Source organism: Eucyclogobius newberryi, unplaced genomic scaffold (genome assembly GCF_026437365.1).
Source record: "Eucyclogobius newberryi isolate DKJ021-1_F unplaced genomic scaffold, fEucNew1.0.hap1 SCAF_8, whole genome shotgun sequence".
Lineage (NCBI taxonomy): Eukaryota > Metazoa > Chordata > Actinopteri > Gobiiformes > Gobiidae > Eucyclogobius > Eucyclogobius newberryi.
In genome coordinates, this window is record NW_027316500.1 from 24,944,449 (window position 1) to 24,958,200 (window position 13,752).

Consider the following 13,752-nt stretch of genomic DNA (forward strand, 5'->3'; position numbering starts at 1 on the left):
GGCCACGAGCAGCAGATGTGACATAAGTAGTAGTACTTCCACAACGGTTACCTAGCAACCATGCTGTAAACAAGGGCAGAAATCTATAACTACACCATAGTTATGACAAAAATAATATCTGTATGTTGTAAAATGATTGTTTAAACTGTCAGAAAAGTGTGTCTGTTGCATGTATGTGATGTCGCTTATTGATGACGCGAGTAAAGGCGTTTTAGCACTACATCCTTTTATTTTTCAGTTTTTCTCCACAAACTTCACTTTTGACTGATGTAAAACTGTGAATATTTACCGTAAGGAGTATCCCAGTAAAGAAAGTAATATAAGAAAGGCAAGTCCCCCCCAGGTGTACTGACCAGCGCTATATGCTAGAGGTGTTCTGTAAATGAAGGAGAAATGTGGAGGCGGTCCCGGGTCACTGAGCTTTCCTGCGATTACTTTGAGGAGCGTTTGTGTTTGCTGTGCGCATGCTTGACAGAGATTGATCGTAGAGAGGAGGACTCACTCTGCGACCAAGATTTCAAAATATCAGACGCATATAAATTACAGCTTGTCCTTGTCTTGTTTGTACGGTATCTTTGTTTGTCAGACGGCCAAAATCCTGCACCAGACACCCGGCTTAAAGTATTAAAATACAATAGAGTTATCACACATTTGCTATACTACAAATGCTACAACTACAGGGGGAAATATATTGATTTTGGATAATGTTGTGTACGTTGTTTTGAAGCAATATTTGAATTTTGAGTACATTGTTTATGCTACAAAAAGAGCTGATTAGAAATACAAATGAAGAAAAAATATGAAAGTATGAAATAATATCAGACAAATGGGGGGGAATGACATTCAGACTTAAATTGGAACTAGACAAATTTGACCGACTATGGATCAAATGGGATTTTAATTTTGATGAAATAGTCTAGTTGAGGTCTATTTGTATTTCTTATTCATAATCAGCCCTCTGGTTGTGTTCTGTTTTTTTTTTCTGTTTAATCTTCTTTTTTTTTTATTTAAAGAGAAAAAAGACATATAATACAAAATAAATAAGGGTATGAGCCGATATTTCTGCACTTTTGTGATTCATTTACAGTCATTTTCTGATAACTAAACCTAAACTAATACATTTAAAGACAGTTTATTTCTGCTGGATTAACATGCAAACGTCTGTTATATAAATGCAACAATACAATCACAGACTAACATTAAAACAAAGCTGAATATAACCACTGTATTGAAAATCACGTATGCATTTACAAAATATAAACATTTTTTTGAAAGCACGTGGTGAGCGTGCAGTAAAGATGGCGGTGTGAGATGTGGAAACCTCCTTGCGTGTGCGTTCTGAGGCTGTGCAGATGAAAGAACCAGGCCCGTGTCCGTGCCAAAGGATCCGAGTGAGTGGGAGAGCCATGAAACAGAAAGTCATTTAGTAAACTGACAGCTCCCTTCAGGAATCCTCCTCTGCTCCAGCGTGAAAGAAGCAGCGCCGTCTCCACACTGAGCTGCTCACGCCGACCAGCTGCCATCTCCACACTACAACCAGAAACTGCAGGTCGGCAGCGATCGTTTCATGCTTTTTGTACTCGAAAGCACAAATTGAAGCACGAATTTAACAAGGAATTCAACTTTTTTCCTCCCTCCAATATCACCTCCACCGCAGCAGCTAAAGCATCAGCCACCTCAGCCTCTCCATATCTATATTTACAAATAATGCTACTAGCTAATGCTATTAGATTTGCGATTTGTGTTTCGATAATGTGGTTTTGTTCAAAGCTCCCGCATAAACCTGAAATATAAGATAAGATATTCCTTTATTGTCCACACATGGGGAAATTTCATTGTTGCAACGCAGGTAGATACAGAGGAAAAGGAAGTTTAAAAGGCGCCTTTATTTATATAATCATACAAACTACCGGTATGTACTTCAGAGCAGATCTAAACTACAGGATTATCAGTTTTTATGCAGAATATTTTGTTGTTTTGGAGGAAATGTTTAAAATTGCCGTCTTTGTGATTTTCGAATTGCGTCAATTCAAATTTCAATTCAAATGTGATTAATCTTGCTGCTCTACATACTTCCATTGCCTCTAAATCAATCATTGAGCAAGTAATCTATGTAAATACAGTAAATACCTACACTCCCGCAGCAGCAGAACAATCAGCCACTTCAGCCGATCCATCTTCATCGCAATCATTTCAAGCTCAAAAGGTAGATATTTTCTCAAACGGAAAAGTACAGCAGTAAATAACAAAAACTATTCATATTTTTCTAGATACATACATGTCTCAAAATAGACTATATAAAATGTGCCATGTCTAAATAAAATACCAGGCTGCTTCACAGTGTGAGTAGAAGAGTGACAAAGTGATGAGATCTCTCAGTCACTCAAGGACAGACGCTGCTTATTAATTTATGACAAGAGTCAGACAGGAAGCCCAAAGAGCGGGATCTGTTTGAGGTCAGCGAGAAGGTGGAAGGCAATGTCAGGTAAACACTGAAACAATTACCTAAAACAACCTTTCCACAGGGCAAACGTGGCGAGTAAAAACAAGTTATATAATAAAAACAACCGGTTCAGCGTTGGATATAGCGGTGGTTTTGTCATGGAGCAAATGAACACAGTCCATGTAGTTTCATCATCTTATTTTTAAGTCAGGGACTTTCAAAAGTTCATGAACATCTCCCCAAAATAAAAATATATTGTGTATGTTGTTTAGTATCAAGCTCATTGTTATTAGTCTTTATTTTCCAATCTTTGAGAGCCTCCAGAAGCTCCGTAGGGACATGTAATAACTTAATTTGAATTAATTTAACATGCATGTGGTCTCCTCGTATTTTACATTTTCTAATTTAAAATACTGCATACGTTTGGAAAACTATATAAATCAAGCCCTTAGGCAACATGACTGCTATGCTAATACAATCATGCGTTGATTATGAAAAATTTCATGGCAGGCACAAAGGCTCAAAATGTCCAAAATTTTACCATAGAATAGAGTCTGGTGATGGTTTATGGATTTAAAAACTCTGTATAATGCAATAATCCAGGGCCGCAGTGTCGTGAGTTCAAATCTTGACTATTTACTGCATGTCCTCCCTTTTCTCTGATCCCCCACGTCACACTGTCTAATAAAGCCTACGGGCTAAAATCGAAAAGAAAAAAAAAACAAGCGTGACTAAGTCGTACAAATCTTTTTGGCGTAGTATATGTCATTTATAGGGCGGAATACAAATATTTCTTCAAAGATAACACATTGAGAATTTGAGACGTTTGACCCTTCCAGCCTTCCGTAACCTAAGACATTGAGATTTGGAGACATTGTGAATAAAATGATGTAGAACTGACTTAGCAAACAAAGCTTAGCAATGGGGTAATAGTATGTTATTGTCTAATGAAAATGTACTTTTCATTTTGCTAATATACTTAACCAATGCAGCGAATTTGCCAATAGCTGCTGGGGACAGCGGAAACTCCTTATAGAATTTACCAAGCTCAATCCAATTGCTCAATCCATTTCCTGGTTAGCCATTGGTAAACTGGTCATAATCGTGTTAGGATGTTATAGAAGAGGAGACAGGGCTGAGAGCAGCACTACACTGAAGGGTAAGATGCAGTTCATAGACGTGCAAAATGGACAATTCAATCATCAATTTAGGAGCAGTCTGAAAAATGTACTGGCTCTTTGGAAGAAGCTACAGTACGTAATCCGCTAGCTAACAGCTAACAGCTAACAAGTTACGGAACAAAGTGGTCCAAAAAAAGAAAAACAATATGTTATCCAAGGCCAAGACGTTCATCCAACATCTTTGCAGCTTTCTCACATGTCTGAAATGAAAGTAGAGTAATTTGTACAATTCATGACGTTTGATTTTCTTTTGTATAATAAAAGTATTCAAAATGGCGGCCAGAACAGGTAAAGATGATGCAACTGAAAGTCAGGAATATTTGAGATAATTGTTTGAAAAGCCGACTTTGTTCAGAATGTTAGCCCATTAACCGCAAAGGGCATGGTATGATTTTCAGCACCAACGTTGCGTCTTTTTGAGTCTTTGGGCAAAAATGTGAATGTGTCCGAGCTGGTCGAGGCACAAAATGGCTGCTTTTCCTCCAACAGGAAGTGCAGCTGAGGAGCAAATAAATAATGTACCACGTTGTAAAACATTGAAAATTGAATATCAAATTGAAAGAGGAAAATAGGGCAGAGCGATTCGGCAAAAAGGAATCCAATTGTTTTTCCTCATTTTGGTCGATCTCGATTTTTGATTAATATTGATTTTTCTCTTCAAAAATGAAATAAAACGGGCGTTGGATTTTTGATTCATGAACAACTTGATTCAAGACTATTTTTCAAAGTCTGATTTAAAAACCACATGCCTCGATCAAAGAACCAAAGGCGCATCATTGACAATTAGACATGACAAAACCTCAATATTGATTCAAATTTGGTGAATTCTTCAGCCCTTAAAGGAAAACATGTCTCTCCTTGCAAGAACATTACCGAAAGACAGCTGGCCACACGATGATGACAACATACAACCATCTTAAACGCTAGATAGTAGTGGATGAAGGTCTATCATCTGGCGCAGACCCACAGTAGAGTAAGTTACAGTTCCAGCTCACAGACGGGGCAGTGCCAGCCAAACAGCCATCTGATATTTTAAGTGAGGACTCAACATCCGTCATGCTGGGCAGATCAAATTCATTGTCCAGCGCTGTAGGACTCCATTGGGACGCAGTCAAAACGTGTGTTCTCGATGGAGGAGGATTCAAGTGACGTGGGATAGTATTTTCCGCATGCTAAAATTCACATTGACACACTTTAAAATGTGTCGGTGCTATAAAATAGTCGGTGTTATATTCCAGAACACGTTAGAATATTCTAACGTGTTCTGGAATATAACACCCGCACCGACACATTTTAACAGGTAACAGTTCAATTCACTTTTTAAAGGTCCAATACAATTCATTACTATTTTTTTTTCAAACTTGCTTTAGACTTTTTAGCATGAGTAATTCACATTATATGACCTAAAATATGGTATTTGAATGGAAAAACATGAACAAAAAATAGAGAAGCACTTCCTGGATTACCACCTCATGACATCACAAGGTGGTTAACCACTTTTAACTGCCTAAATATAAAGAGTTACTTAAACAGGCAGAGCAGCATAAATGAAATGAAATGCAATGTCAGGATTGCGCTGAAGAAACAACATTAAAACACAGCTAAAAGTACATTTAGCATAAAGTAAGACAATTAGCATTTACGTTTAGATATTTCTTTTAACGACTTGCTAACACTGTGTGAGTACTGCTAATTCATAACAAGAGAAAACTGTTTAGCTAAAATGTATCAGGAAAAACACTGAAACTTGTCACAATAATTGAAGAATAAAACACTTTGGCTAGACATCTGCTACAATCTAACCAATGCCAACTTGGGCGTGACAACCACACCAGCGACCACTTAAATCATTGCACCACCAGCGACTCATCACTCAATACAAACAATGATCGATTTGAATGCACTTGTTTTCTACACTTACCAGTACTCTGCCCGTCAGCGTCTGCGCCGAAATCATGACGCCCGCCCAGTCTTTAACCGAGGTCATCCAGCCCACCTCACTAATCGGGGCCTCCTCCTTCTCGTCTGGGTTCTTGGGTGCCGCGGCTGCCTGCGCGTTGGCTAGGTTGATCGCCTTCTGCTCCTGCTGCAAGACAAAAACAAGAACGGGTTAGAGATCGCGGTCTAGTATGGGATCACAATTTTAGATGGAAGGCAGAGGCGAAATGATGGGTTTCAGTTTCAATGTTGCGTTTAACAGGAAGTTGAAAGCCGTACATAAAGTATTATTACCTGGATATTTTCTCGATAACAATATTCAGACAAGTTTTTAACAATGCATCAGAACTGTACTTAAATTTGTGTGTAAATGTTTTGGTTGAAGTTTAAGTATTGTACAAAACGTGGATGATGAAAGCATTTACCAGAAAAGATATATACTTTATATGTAAAAGATTTCAGTCATTTTTAATGGTTTTAATTATACAAAATAACAAGTGTGATACCCACTTTTCATCACCCTAAAACGCATAACAAAGTCTATGAAAGATTTACTGCTTTTTGGAAAGAAATATCATAAACAATTTAAATCCACAGATCATTATCATTATTTGTGGATCAGGATTAGGAGCACAAACTTTCCATATTAAAGCTGGAGTACCTGACTTTTCTTTTTGAAAAGGTTGTCTTTTCCCCCAAAAAGTATATTGTAAAAGCAGGACTTTTGTACAAAAATGAGGCTGCTGCACACTGTCTGCGTGTAATAATACAACAATGTCCTTTAAAATGACAACAATCACACATTGGTGTATGAACAATGCCACCACTTTCTGAAGCAACGGAACAAAACATGTTCTCCAGTGCTGACAGAGAAGATGTTGAACTTCATGCCAGTTTTTGTTTCATGGGGATACGCCCAGTACTGACAGAGATAAAAACCATAAACCAGGTCAAAACATCTGCATTTGACAGTTAAAAAGCAAATCGACCTCAGAGTTCTAACCTACCTCCCGGTGAAATTTGAAATGAAGGCGTTTAGAATGTTTTAGTCACATACGGAGTGGAAACAAAGGAAGAAAGGCTGTAGGGGAGAACGTGGAAGGTATAATTAAAGTGAGGATTTAGTGGTGGAATATAGAGACAATGCTGGCTGAAGGCAGGTCTGGGGCTCATTAGGAGAATTACACTGGGTGAGCGTCAAGTAATTGAAGACTTCTTTTCACCATAGGGTCGGCCGTAAAACAAGCCATTTGTTCTGCAGCTTGTTATAGTAATGGCAGGAGCAATTGTGGGGTAAAAAGGTGAAGATTATGAACAGTAGATAATGTACACATACATTTTTTGTATTTCTTGTTCTTGCATACACTCTGTACACTATGTCAAGATTTTTTTGTTTGAGTCAAATGCATTATTTAAATTTGATTTTTATGAGCAAAAAAAGTTCTATCTTCAATTAAAACAAATGTATTTATAGGCCCTTCCGGTGTTAATTTTGTGTTTGTTGACACATTAAAATGAATGGGAAAGAGTGTTAACATAAGTACCAAGCTGAGCATACTATATTTTAAGTTTTATGTATTATCACAATATTATGGAGTAGTACAGTAGGTTAAAGCTCAATGTGTTCTTCCTCCTCATTTTGTTTTTCCTTCCTCCATCGAATTCATTAAGTTCCTTTCAACTTAATGAACATGTTCTAAATATGAGTATGGATATTTTGAGTATGCAATTATTATTAAGCGTGTACACAAAATGTATAATTTTGAATTTCATTTCCCAGTCAAGTGCATTTCCATTGGCCCCGTTTGCACTTACATAACACGTTACATTATAATCAAACACGTACAGTAAATTAGCCCATTTGCTCGCCCTGTTCACATGTGGCCTCTTTACATAAGCTGTGAATGCGCTCATCACGCTACACCGGCCCCATCTGTTCCCTCTGAATTAGTGCCTTATTGTAAAGCCACATGTACTGAGGTCTGCCCGTGTCTTTCCCCATATGGGACGTCACATCAGCTGATCCTGGGGCAGAGGAGATGAGCTAGTACAGTACTGAGTGATTGACTCACTCATTCATGCATTCATGACCAACTCGCATGCAGCTGTTTCTCTGTGCGTCGCTGTACAGTCAAACGCAATGAGAAAATGTCCATGTTTTATACAACAGATTATAAAGGATTTGCGGAGGAGAGATTTTGTTTGGAAAAAAACTGCAAAGACATGCAGAATGATGCAGAGTGTAGAGTTATGGCACGCGTCCAGAGAGAATCCCTACAAAAGCAATAAAGTGTAAGTCTTTCACTATTGTTTACAGGGTGGTTTAGTAGCACTGCACGGTCAGCTTAAAGCTGGCTGCAGTTGTTTTTTCAGACCAGTCGTAAAACTACAAAACATAATACTCAAATAGGGAATTATAATGAGTATAATGAGGTGTCATCTGTTTCAATGTTAAGCTCAGTCAGCAAAGACTTTTGCTCCTTTTACGTAATTGCAGATTGGTGTGGAATGATCCTGGATGACAATTACTGTATGCTGCAACATATATAGAATATTTTAAGTTTTTGTTTTGTACGGTACAAACCTCAATCTTACCACGGTGAAACCAGTTTATTCTTAAAATAAATAATACATGAGTCAGAACATCTGTCTTTTGTCTGGTAAACTCAATCATATTATGTTTTTTATTCCAAATTTGATTAAACTTTCCTGGCAATAAAGTAGGTCTAAAAGCCTGGCTCCATCATCAGATCATAATCTATTCATATGCGTCATGTGGATACTATATAAGCCAAGGATGAGATGGGATATTCTGTGGCAACTGGAAAACTAAATGTTTATCATGTGTGTGGTAGTCACTAGTTTAGTCACTACAAAACATTGAAATGACAGACAACCAATACAGCTACATCTTACAACTGACTTGGCTTTAATCAACTATAGAAATAAAAGACATTCTCTGTGCATCAGTCGACTAAAAGAGGGTGTGGGATTAGCAAAAGCTCTCAACGCTGTCTCTGTGAACTGACCAAAAAACTGACCCAAAGTGCACTGACAAGATAAGAAACGTGTTAGTAAATTGCATGTTTTTTGAGAAGGCAGAAAATAGTTCACATTTCATTGCCAAATCCCCAGCTAACTCATTCCTTCTCCTTTTCTCCTTCAACTTAGACCCTATCGAGCTATCAATCCACTAAACGACAAAAGAAAATACTGAAAAAGAACAGCACAAAAACCCTTTCTGGCACCACCAAATTCTCCAATGTTACTTGAGAAATGACAGTCTTGATAAACAGTTGAATATGCACGAGAGCGTAGCGCTGCCTGCATGACTAAGACCCCTCCCGGCGGCCCCTGTCCCCACACCACACTACTGAGTAAAGTGTGTACACCGGGTTATCTAAAGTTTTACAGGGACCGATCACACCCTTGGCCAGTTGCCCTACAGGCATGTGGAGCAAGATCAGTACCTCCAAGAGTTCACACATGAAACAGTGACATAAATGTAGGTTGGCTGTCAGGTATGGCATGCAGAGACCAGCATGTGCACTGGAGGCTTGAATTGCAACTTGGTACTTGCAGTTGAATTAGCAGCAGTGTTAGGAATATACTGCGATTTAGAAATGATCACGAACTTCGACACGGTACAGTCATTGTTGGGTGAAATATATTGATTTGTCGCAATGGTATGGAAACAAAAGAAGACAGAAATGATTTTAAAATCCTTTGCACCTATTTTGGATTGGGAAATATGAAAAATAATATATATTTATGTGTGCAATTTATTTAAAACTTAATTCAGATCAAAGTTCACATTTTAAATATATCTAAAAGCATTAAAAAGTGAAACATAAACCGCTTAATAACTAATCGTGGAGTAAAACACATTAGATTAGACATAAACTACAGTGACCCAGATAAGAGTTCTCTACTCAAACCCATAACATTTCGATTTTCTAATTGCAACCATTTCAATAGCACTTTTGATTCGATTGTGAATCATCTGTTTTATTGTTAATGCCCCAGAATCACAAATATCATGGAGTGAAATGAATCCCGCGATAACATTGTACAGGAGATACAGTTTCTCCTGAGCAATCCAGTACATGAAGTCCTCTGTGTCAAAGTGTGTCATGAATGGTGCAGATACTATTTCAGTACAACACTTTTGTGGTACAGCGTGGTCATGTTAAGGGCTTCTCCAGTTCAGACAGGGAACGGCCCCTGTCAGAGCTGCAATAAAACTAGACAGCTACAGTATGTTGGACTGTATCATAGAGTTATCAAAGCATATTTTGATCTTCTCTGTTTGTACATTTTTAGGATGTGGTCTTTGTAAGTTGAGCTCTATGTATGAGGTGGTCTACTTAACTATAAAAACTGTTATTATTATGTAGTAGAAAACAAGAGCAATGTCTGTTTATGGGATTTAAAAGTGCATTATGTAGCTTTTCTAGAGGAGGGACTGCCCTGCTTGTCAATTGCTTTGTTTGGAATGTACCTTAATGTGGCAATGTTTATCGCCATGGAGACAAAGCAGAAATACAGACCATATCTGTGGATGAATGCATGTTTTTCAAGGTCTTGTTTTGGGAACACTTGTGAATTAATGCAAAAACAGATCAGTTTAGTGTCATACTGAGGTAAAGCAGGTGTGACAAGTTAAAAAGTGATATAGCATAGCGCACCTTTAAGTTCTTTGTATCAATTGATAATAAAGCTTGAAAATTAAACTTGACAGAAGCTTGCGTAGAAGATTTTTTCAGATTCCATTCATGCACAAAACGAGCGAGACAATGAATAACGAAAATGTAATTAAAATAGGTATATGCTGGTCTGATCTAAAGTAGCACAGTGCAGTAAAAATACAAAAATGTCAAATCTGCCTTTATAATTATCAAATAGGCCAAAGAAATGTATCATCCAACTTCATTTGAATTGTTACTAAGATTATTACACGAAGAGTATAAAACGATCTACATAATAATGCCTGTCATGATATTTAATATTCACTTATCTTTCAATAAATATGATGGCTCAATATATCGTGTGTCTTTGCAGTAGTGGAGGTTTTCTGTATTGTGATAAAATTTCAGTTATAGAAGGTTGAATAAGTACCTTCTGTGGCTAATTATTGTTTTTGTCTATTTGTTACAGCTCATTTCATGTACGTTTAATGGTTATATTGTAAGTGGTACAAAATAGTTTATCAGGGTATTTTCGGTTGAAATATATCATGTTTTAAAATGTGTTATAGTTACAGGCCTATACACAATAAATTGCTAGGTGTTTTTTTTTAGACAAATGCATCAACGGCACCAAAAATAACCTAAAATGGCTTAGCCTAGCGGCACATCATATCCGCCCGCGTGCCTTTGAATGCGACACTAGCGTAGGAGGACACGCTGCATCTTTGTATATCTCTGTACCCCAAACTGCGAGCTTGATTCAGCCCAAACTCAATTCACTTTCATTAATAATTCATCCAAAACGACTTTGACATTCCGGCGGCAACGCAATTACCCCAACGCCGCGCAACCGATCTGTAAGGAGCGCTCTTATCTGCGGCTGACCTCTGCACCTGAACATGTGGGTGGGGGTGGGGGGGCCGCGGGACTCATTTAGCTTAGGATGCTGCCGTACACGTGCGCCGGGGCATAAATAACGGATGGAGTCTCAAACGGAGTACTGAGTAAACACGGAATTGTTTCTAGTTCATTTGCGTGACTCGGGAGCAGCCCACCACGGGAGAATCCATCTGCCGGCTAAATATACACCGCGTGATGTCAGACGCACATCAGGGGCGGCGAGGAGCGGCGGGGAGCGGCGGGGAGCGGCGAGGAGCGGCGAGGAGCGGCGGGGAGCGGCGAGGAGCGGCGGGGAGCGGCGAGGAGCGGCGGGAGCGGCGAGGAGCGGGGGGGAGCGGCGAGGAGCGGCGAGGAGCGGCGGGGAGCGGCGGGGAGCGGCGGGGAGCGGCGAGGAGCGGCGGAGAGCAGCGAGGAGCGGCGGGAGCGGCGAGGAGCGGGGGGGAGCGGCGAGGAGCGGCGAGGAGCGGCGGGGAGCGGCGGGGAGCGGCGGGGAGCGGCGGGGAGCGGCGGGGAGCGGCGAGGAGCGGCGGAGAGCAGCGGGGAGCAGCGAGTGAACAGGCTTAGGACAGGACGGAAAAACAAGCAAAGTCAAAATGAACTGAAAATTACAAATTGTGAATAAATGCGCATAAGATGGGTGTGGGGGGATGTGATAATGACAAAAATGATGTTGTATTTTTGTTATTGCAATCCATCAGCAATCTGGTAAAACTTGACTGTAAATGTATTAGTTATGGTTGAAATATTGCAAAAAAACATGACTGTAAAAATAACCAAACCATTTCAGAAATATTACAGGTAACGCAGCAAGTTTGTTATGTTTTTGTTCTTGAAGAGCTTTTCTGTAGCAGTTTTAATAGTTCTTATTATAGACAGCTAGTTATTCCTTTGTTAATTTGCCGTTTTCCCGTCACATTTTGATTGGACAGCCGGGTCAGAACATATTATCAGCTTTGACGAACCTAAATAGAGAGAGAAACGGAACAATAAGAAGAAATGTAAGGAATTGTCTGACTTTTATGGTGCGTTCACACTAAATCATATCATTATTATTTCCAATGTCTTACAGGTTACTATTTCACAAGCTTGTGAGCCGCTCTCTCTGAATGACCAAATAAACTTAATTTGACAAAAACGGGTACTTTATGCATTTCTTGAATATGAATTAAAAAGGTCTAATTTTGCTAATAATCTTAACATCCGCTGTTCACACTTGCATAAACTGCACATTAAAATCAAAACTTAACCAAGACTAAACCCAGAATTACACATAGACAAGGCCAGGGCTAAACCACGAGCAAATCAGAATCAAAATGAACCTTGTCTTTGAAAATACATTTTTGGATAAATATATGTCTTTGTGTACAGTCAGTGAGTGGGTAGAATACATTAGCGCTACTGTTTATTTATGCTAATATATCGCTAATTGGAGTTTCTAGTAGAATATGTCTCCATTTTAGTAATATAATTAGCCAACAAATGTATTCAAATTGATAGCATGACATATAAAGCAAGCAAACAAAATGCATGTAAATGAGCTACAGTATACTTGTAATCTGATAATCAGCCTGGCATCAAAAGCAAAATATAATAATACAATATTTTCATACACCAGTCACCTTTTAACCTTGTGTCCTGTATTTTTGTCAAACGTTTTGGGCCACCCTTAAATAGCCCTCAGCCCAATCCCATTAAGCTGCACATTTAGTTCACCCTGCTGCTTTTTTCTATACAAGAACACGGTTAATATTAGGATCCTTCCAATTATCTGCATCCACAGGGGAGTCGAGCTAATGAGAGACCAGAGACTTGACTCGGACAGAGATAAAAAGAGAAAGTGGCAGTCGGAGATGTAGGAGGCATGAGGAAGGAGACAGGGGGAGGAAAGAAAGGAAAGAAAGGAAGGGAAGGGAAGGAAGGGCACGCAGTCAAACGCCACGGCCGAGTGAGGAGAGGAGACAGGACGGGACAAGGACACATCCACACGAGCGCACATAATGACAACGGGGCTCTAATTAAAAGACATGAGACAAGGAGGCAAACTAAATGGAGCGTGCACGGAACAGGGAGCGGAGATGACACAGGGAAAACTCAGGCTCATGGTTTGAATGAGATTTCAAACTGAATAATGAATCATAACAACTCCTCACGTGATTGCAGTATCTCTTGTAAAGGAGAAAAGCTCCGAAATAACTCAATTGTGTTTCCATTTTCAAACCGCCAAAGGAGGAAGTTTGTATTTGAATCTAACAAACTAGTTCCAAGCTCATTTACGATAAAAAAGTGGTACCACCGCTTTAAATCCTAGTGAAAGAGTCTTCAAACACAAGTAATTCAGATTCCCCAAACAAATCAATCATTGGTTCCCTTGTTGAGGGTGTATGCGCCCAAATGTATCCATTACATACTAGGCATTAATTATCTTTGTCACTTTTGGAACTTCAGTTTCTTTTTGGATGTAGTCCAATAAGCATTAAGCACTGTGGAACAATCCAGTGTGACCCACAGGGGTGTAACTAGCAAAAAGTAAACTAAGAACATGAATGGGGCCCACAAGCCATCAGGGGCCCCTAATGTCTCTCAAGTTTTTGTCTTTTGGAAA

General features: G+C 39.2%; 1 protein-coding gene across 10 annotated transcripts in view; it reads right to left on the reverse strand.

Moving 5' to 3' along the window:
• kcnma1a (potassium large conductance calcium-activated channel, subfamily M, alpha member 1a) overlaps positions 1-13,752 on the reverse strand; it is a 234,199-nt gene that overhangs the window by 152,518 nt on the left and 67,929 nt on the right. For all 10 annotated transcript variants that reach the window (XM_072436881.1, XM_072436886.1, XM_072436883.1 and 7 more), the window contains exon 2: positions 5,546-5,710. In XM_072436881.1, coding sequence (XP_072292982.1) covers positions 5,546-5,710 — 165 coding nt within the window. The remainder of the gene's footprint in view (positions 1-5,545; positions 5,711-13,752) is intronic.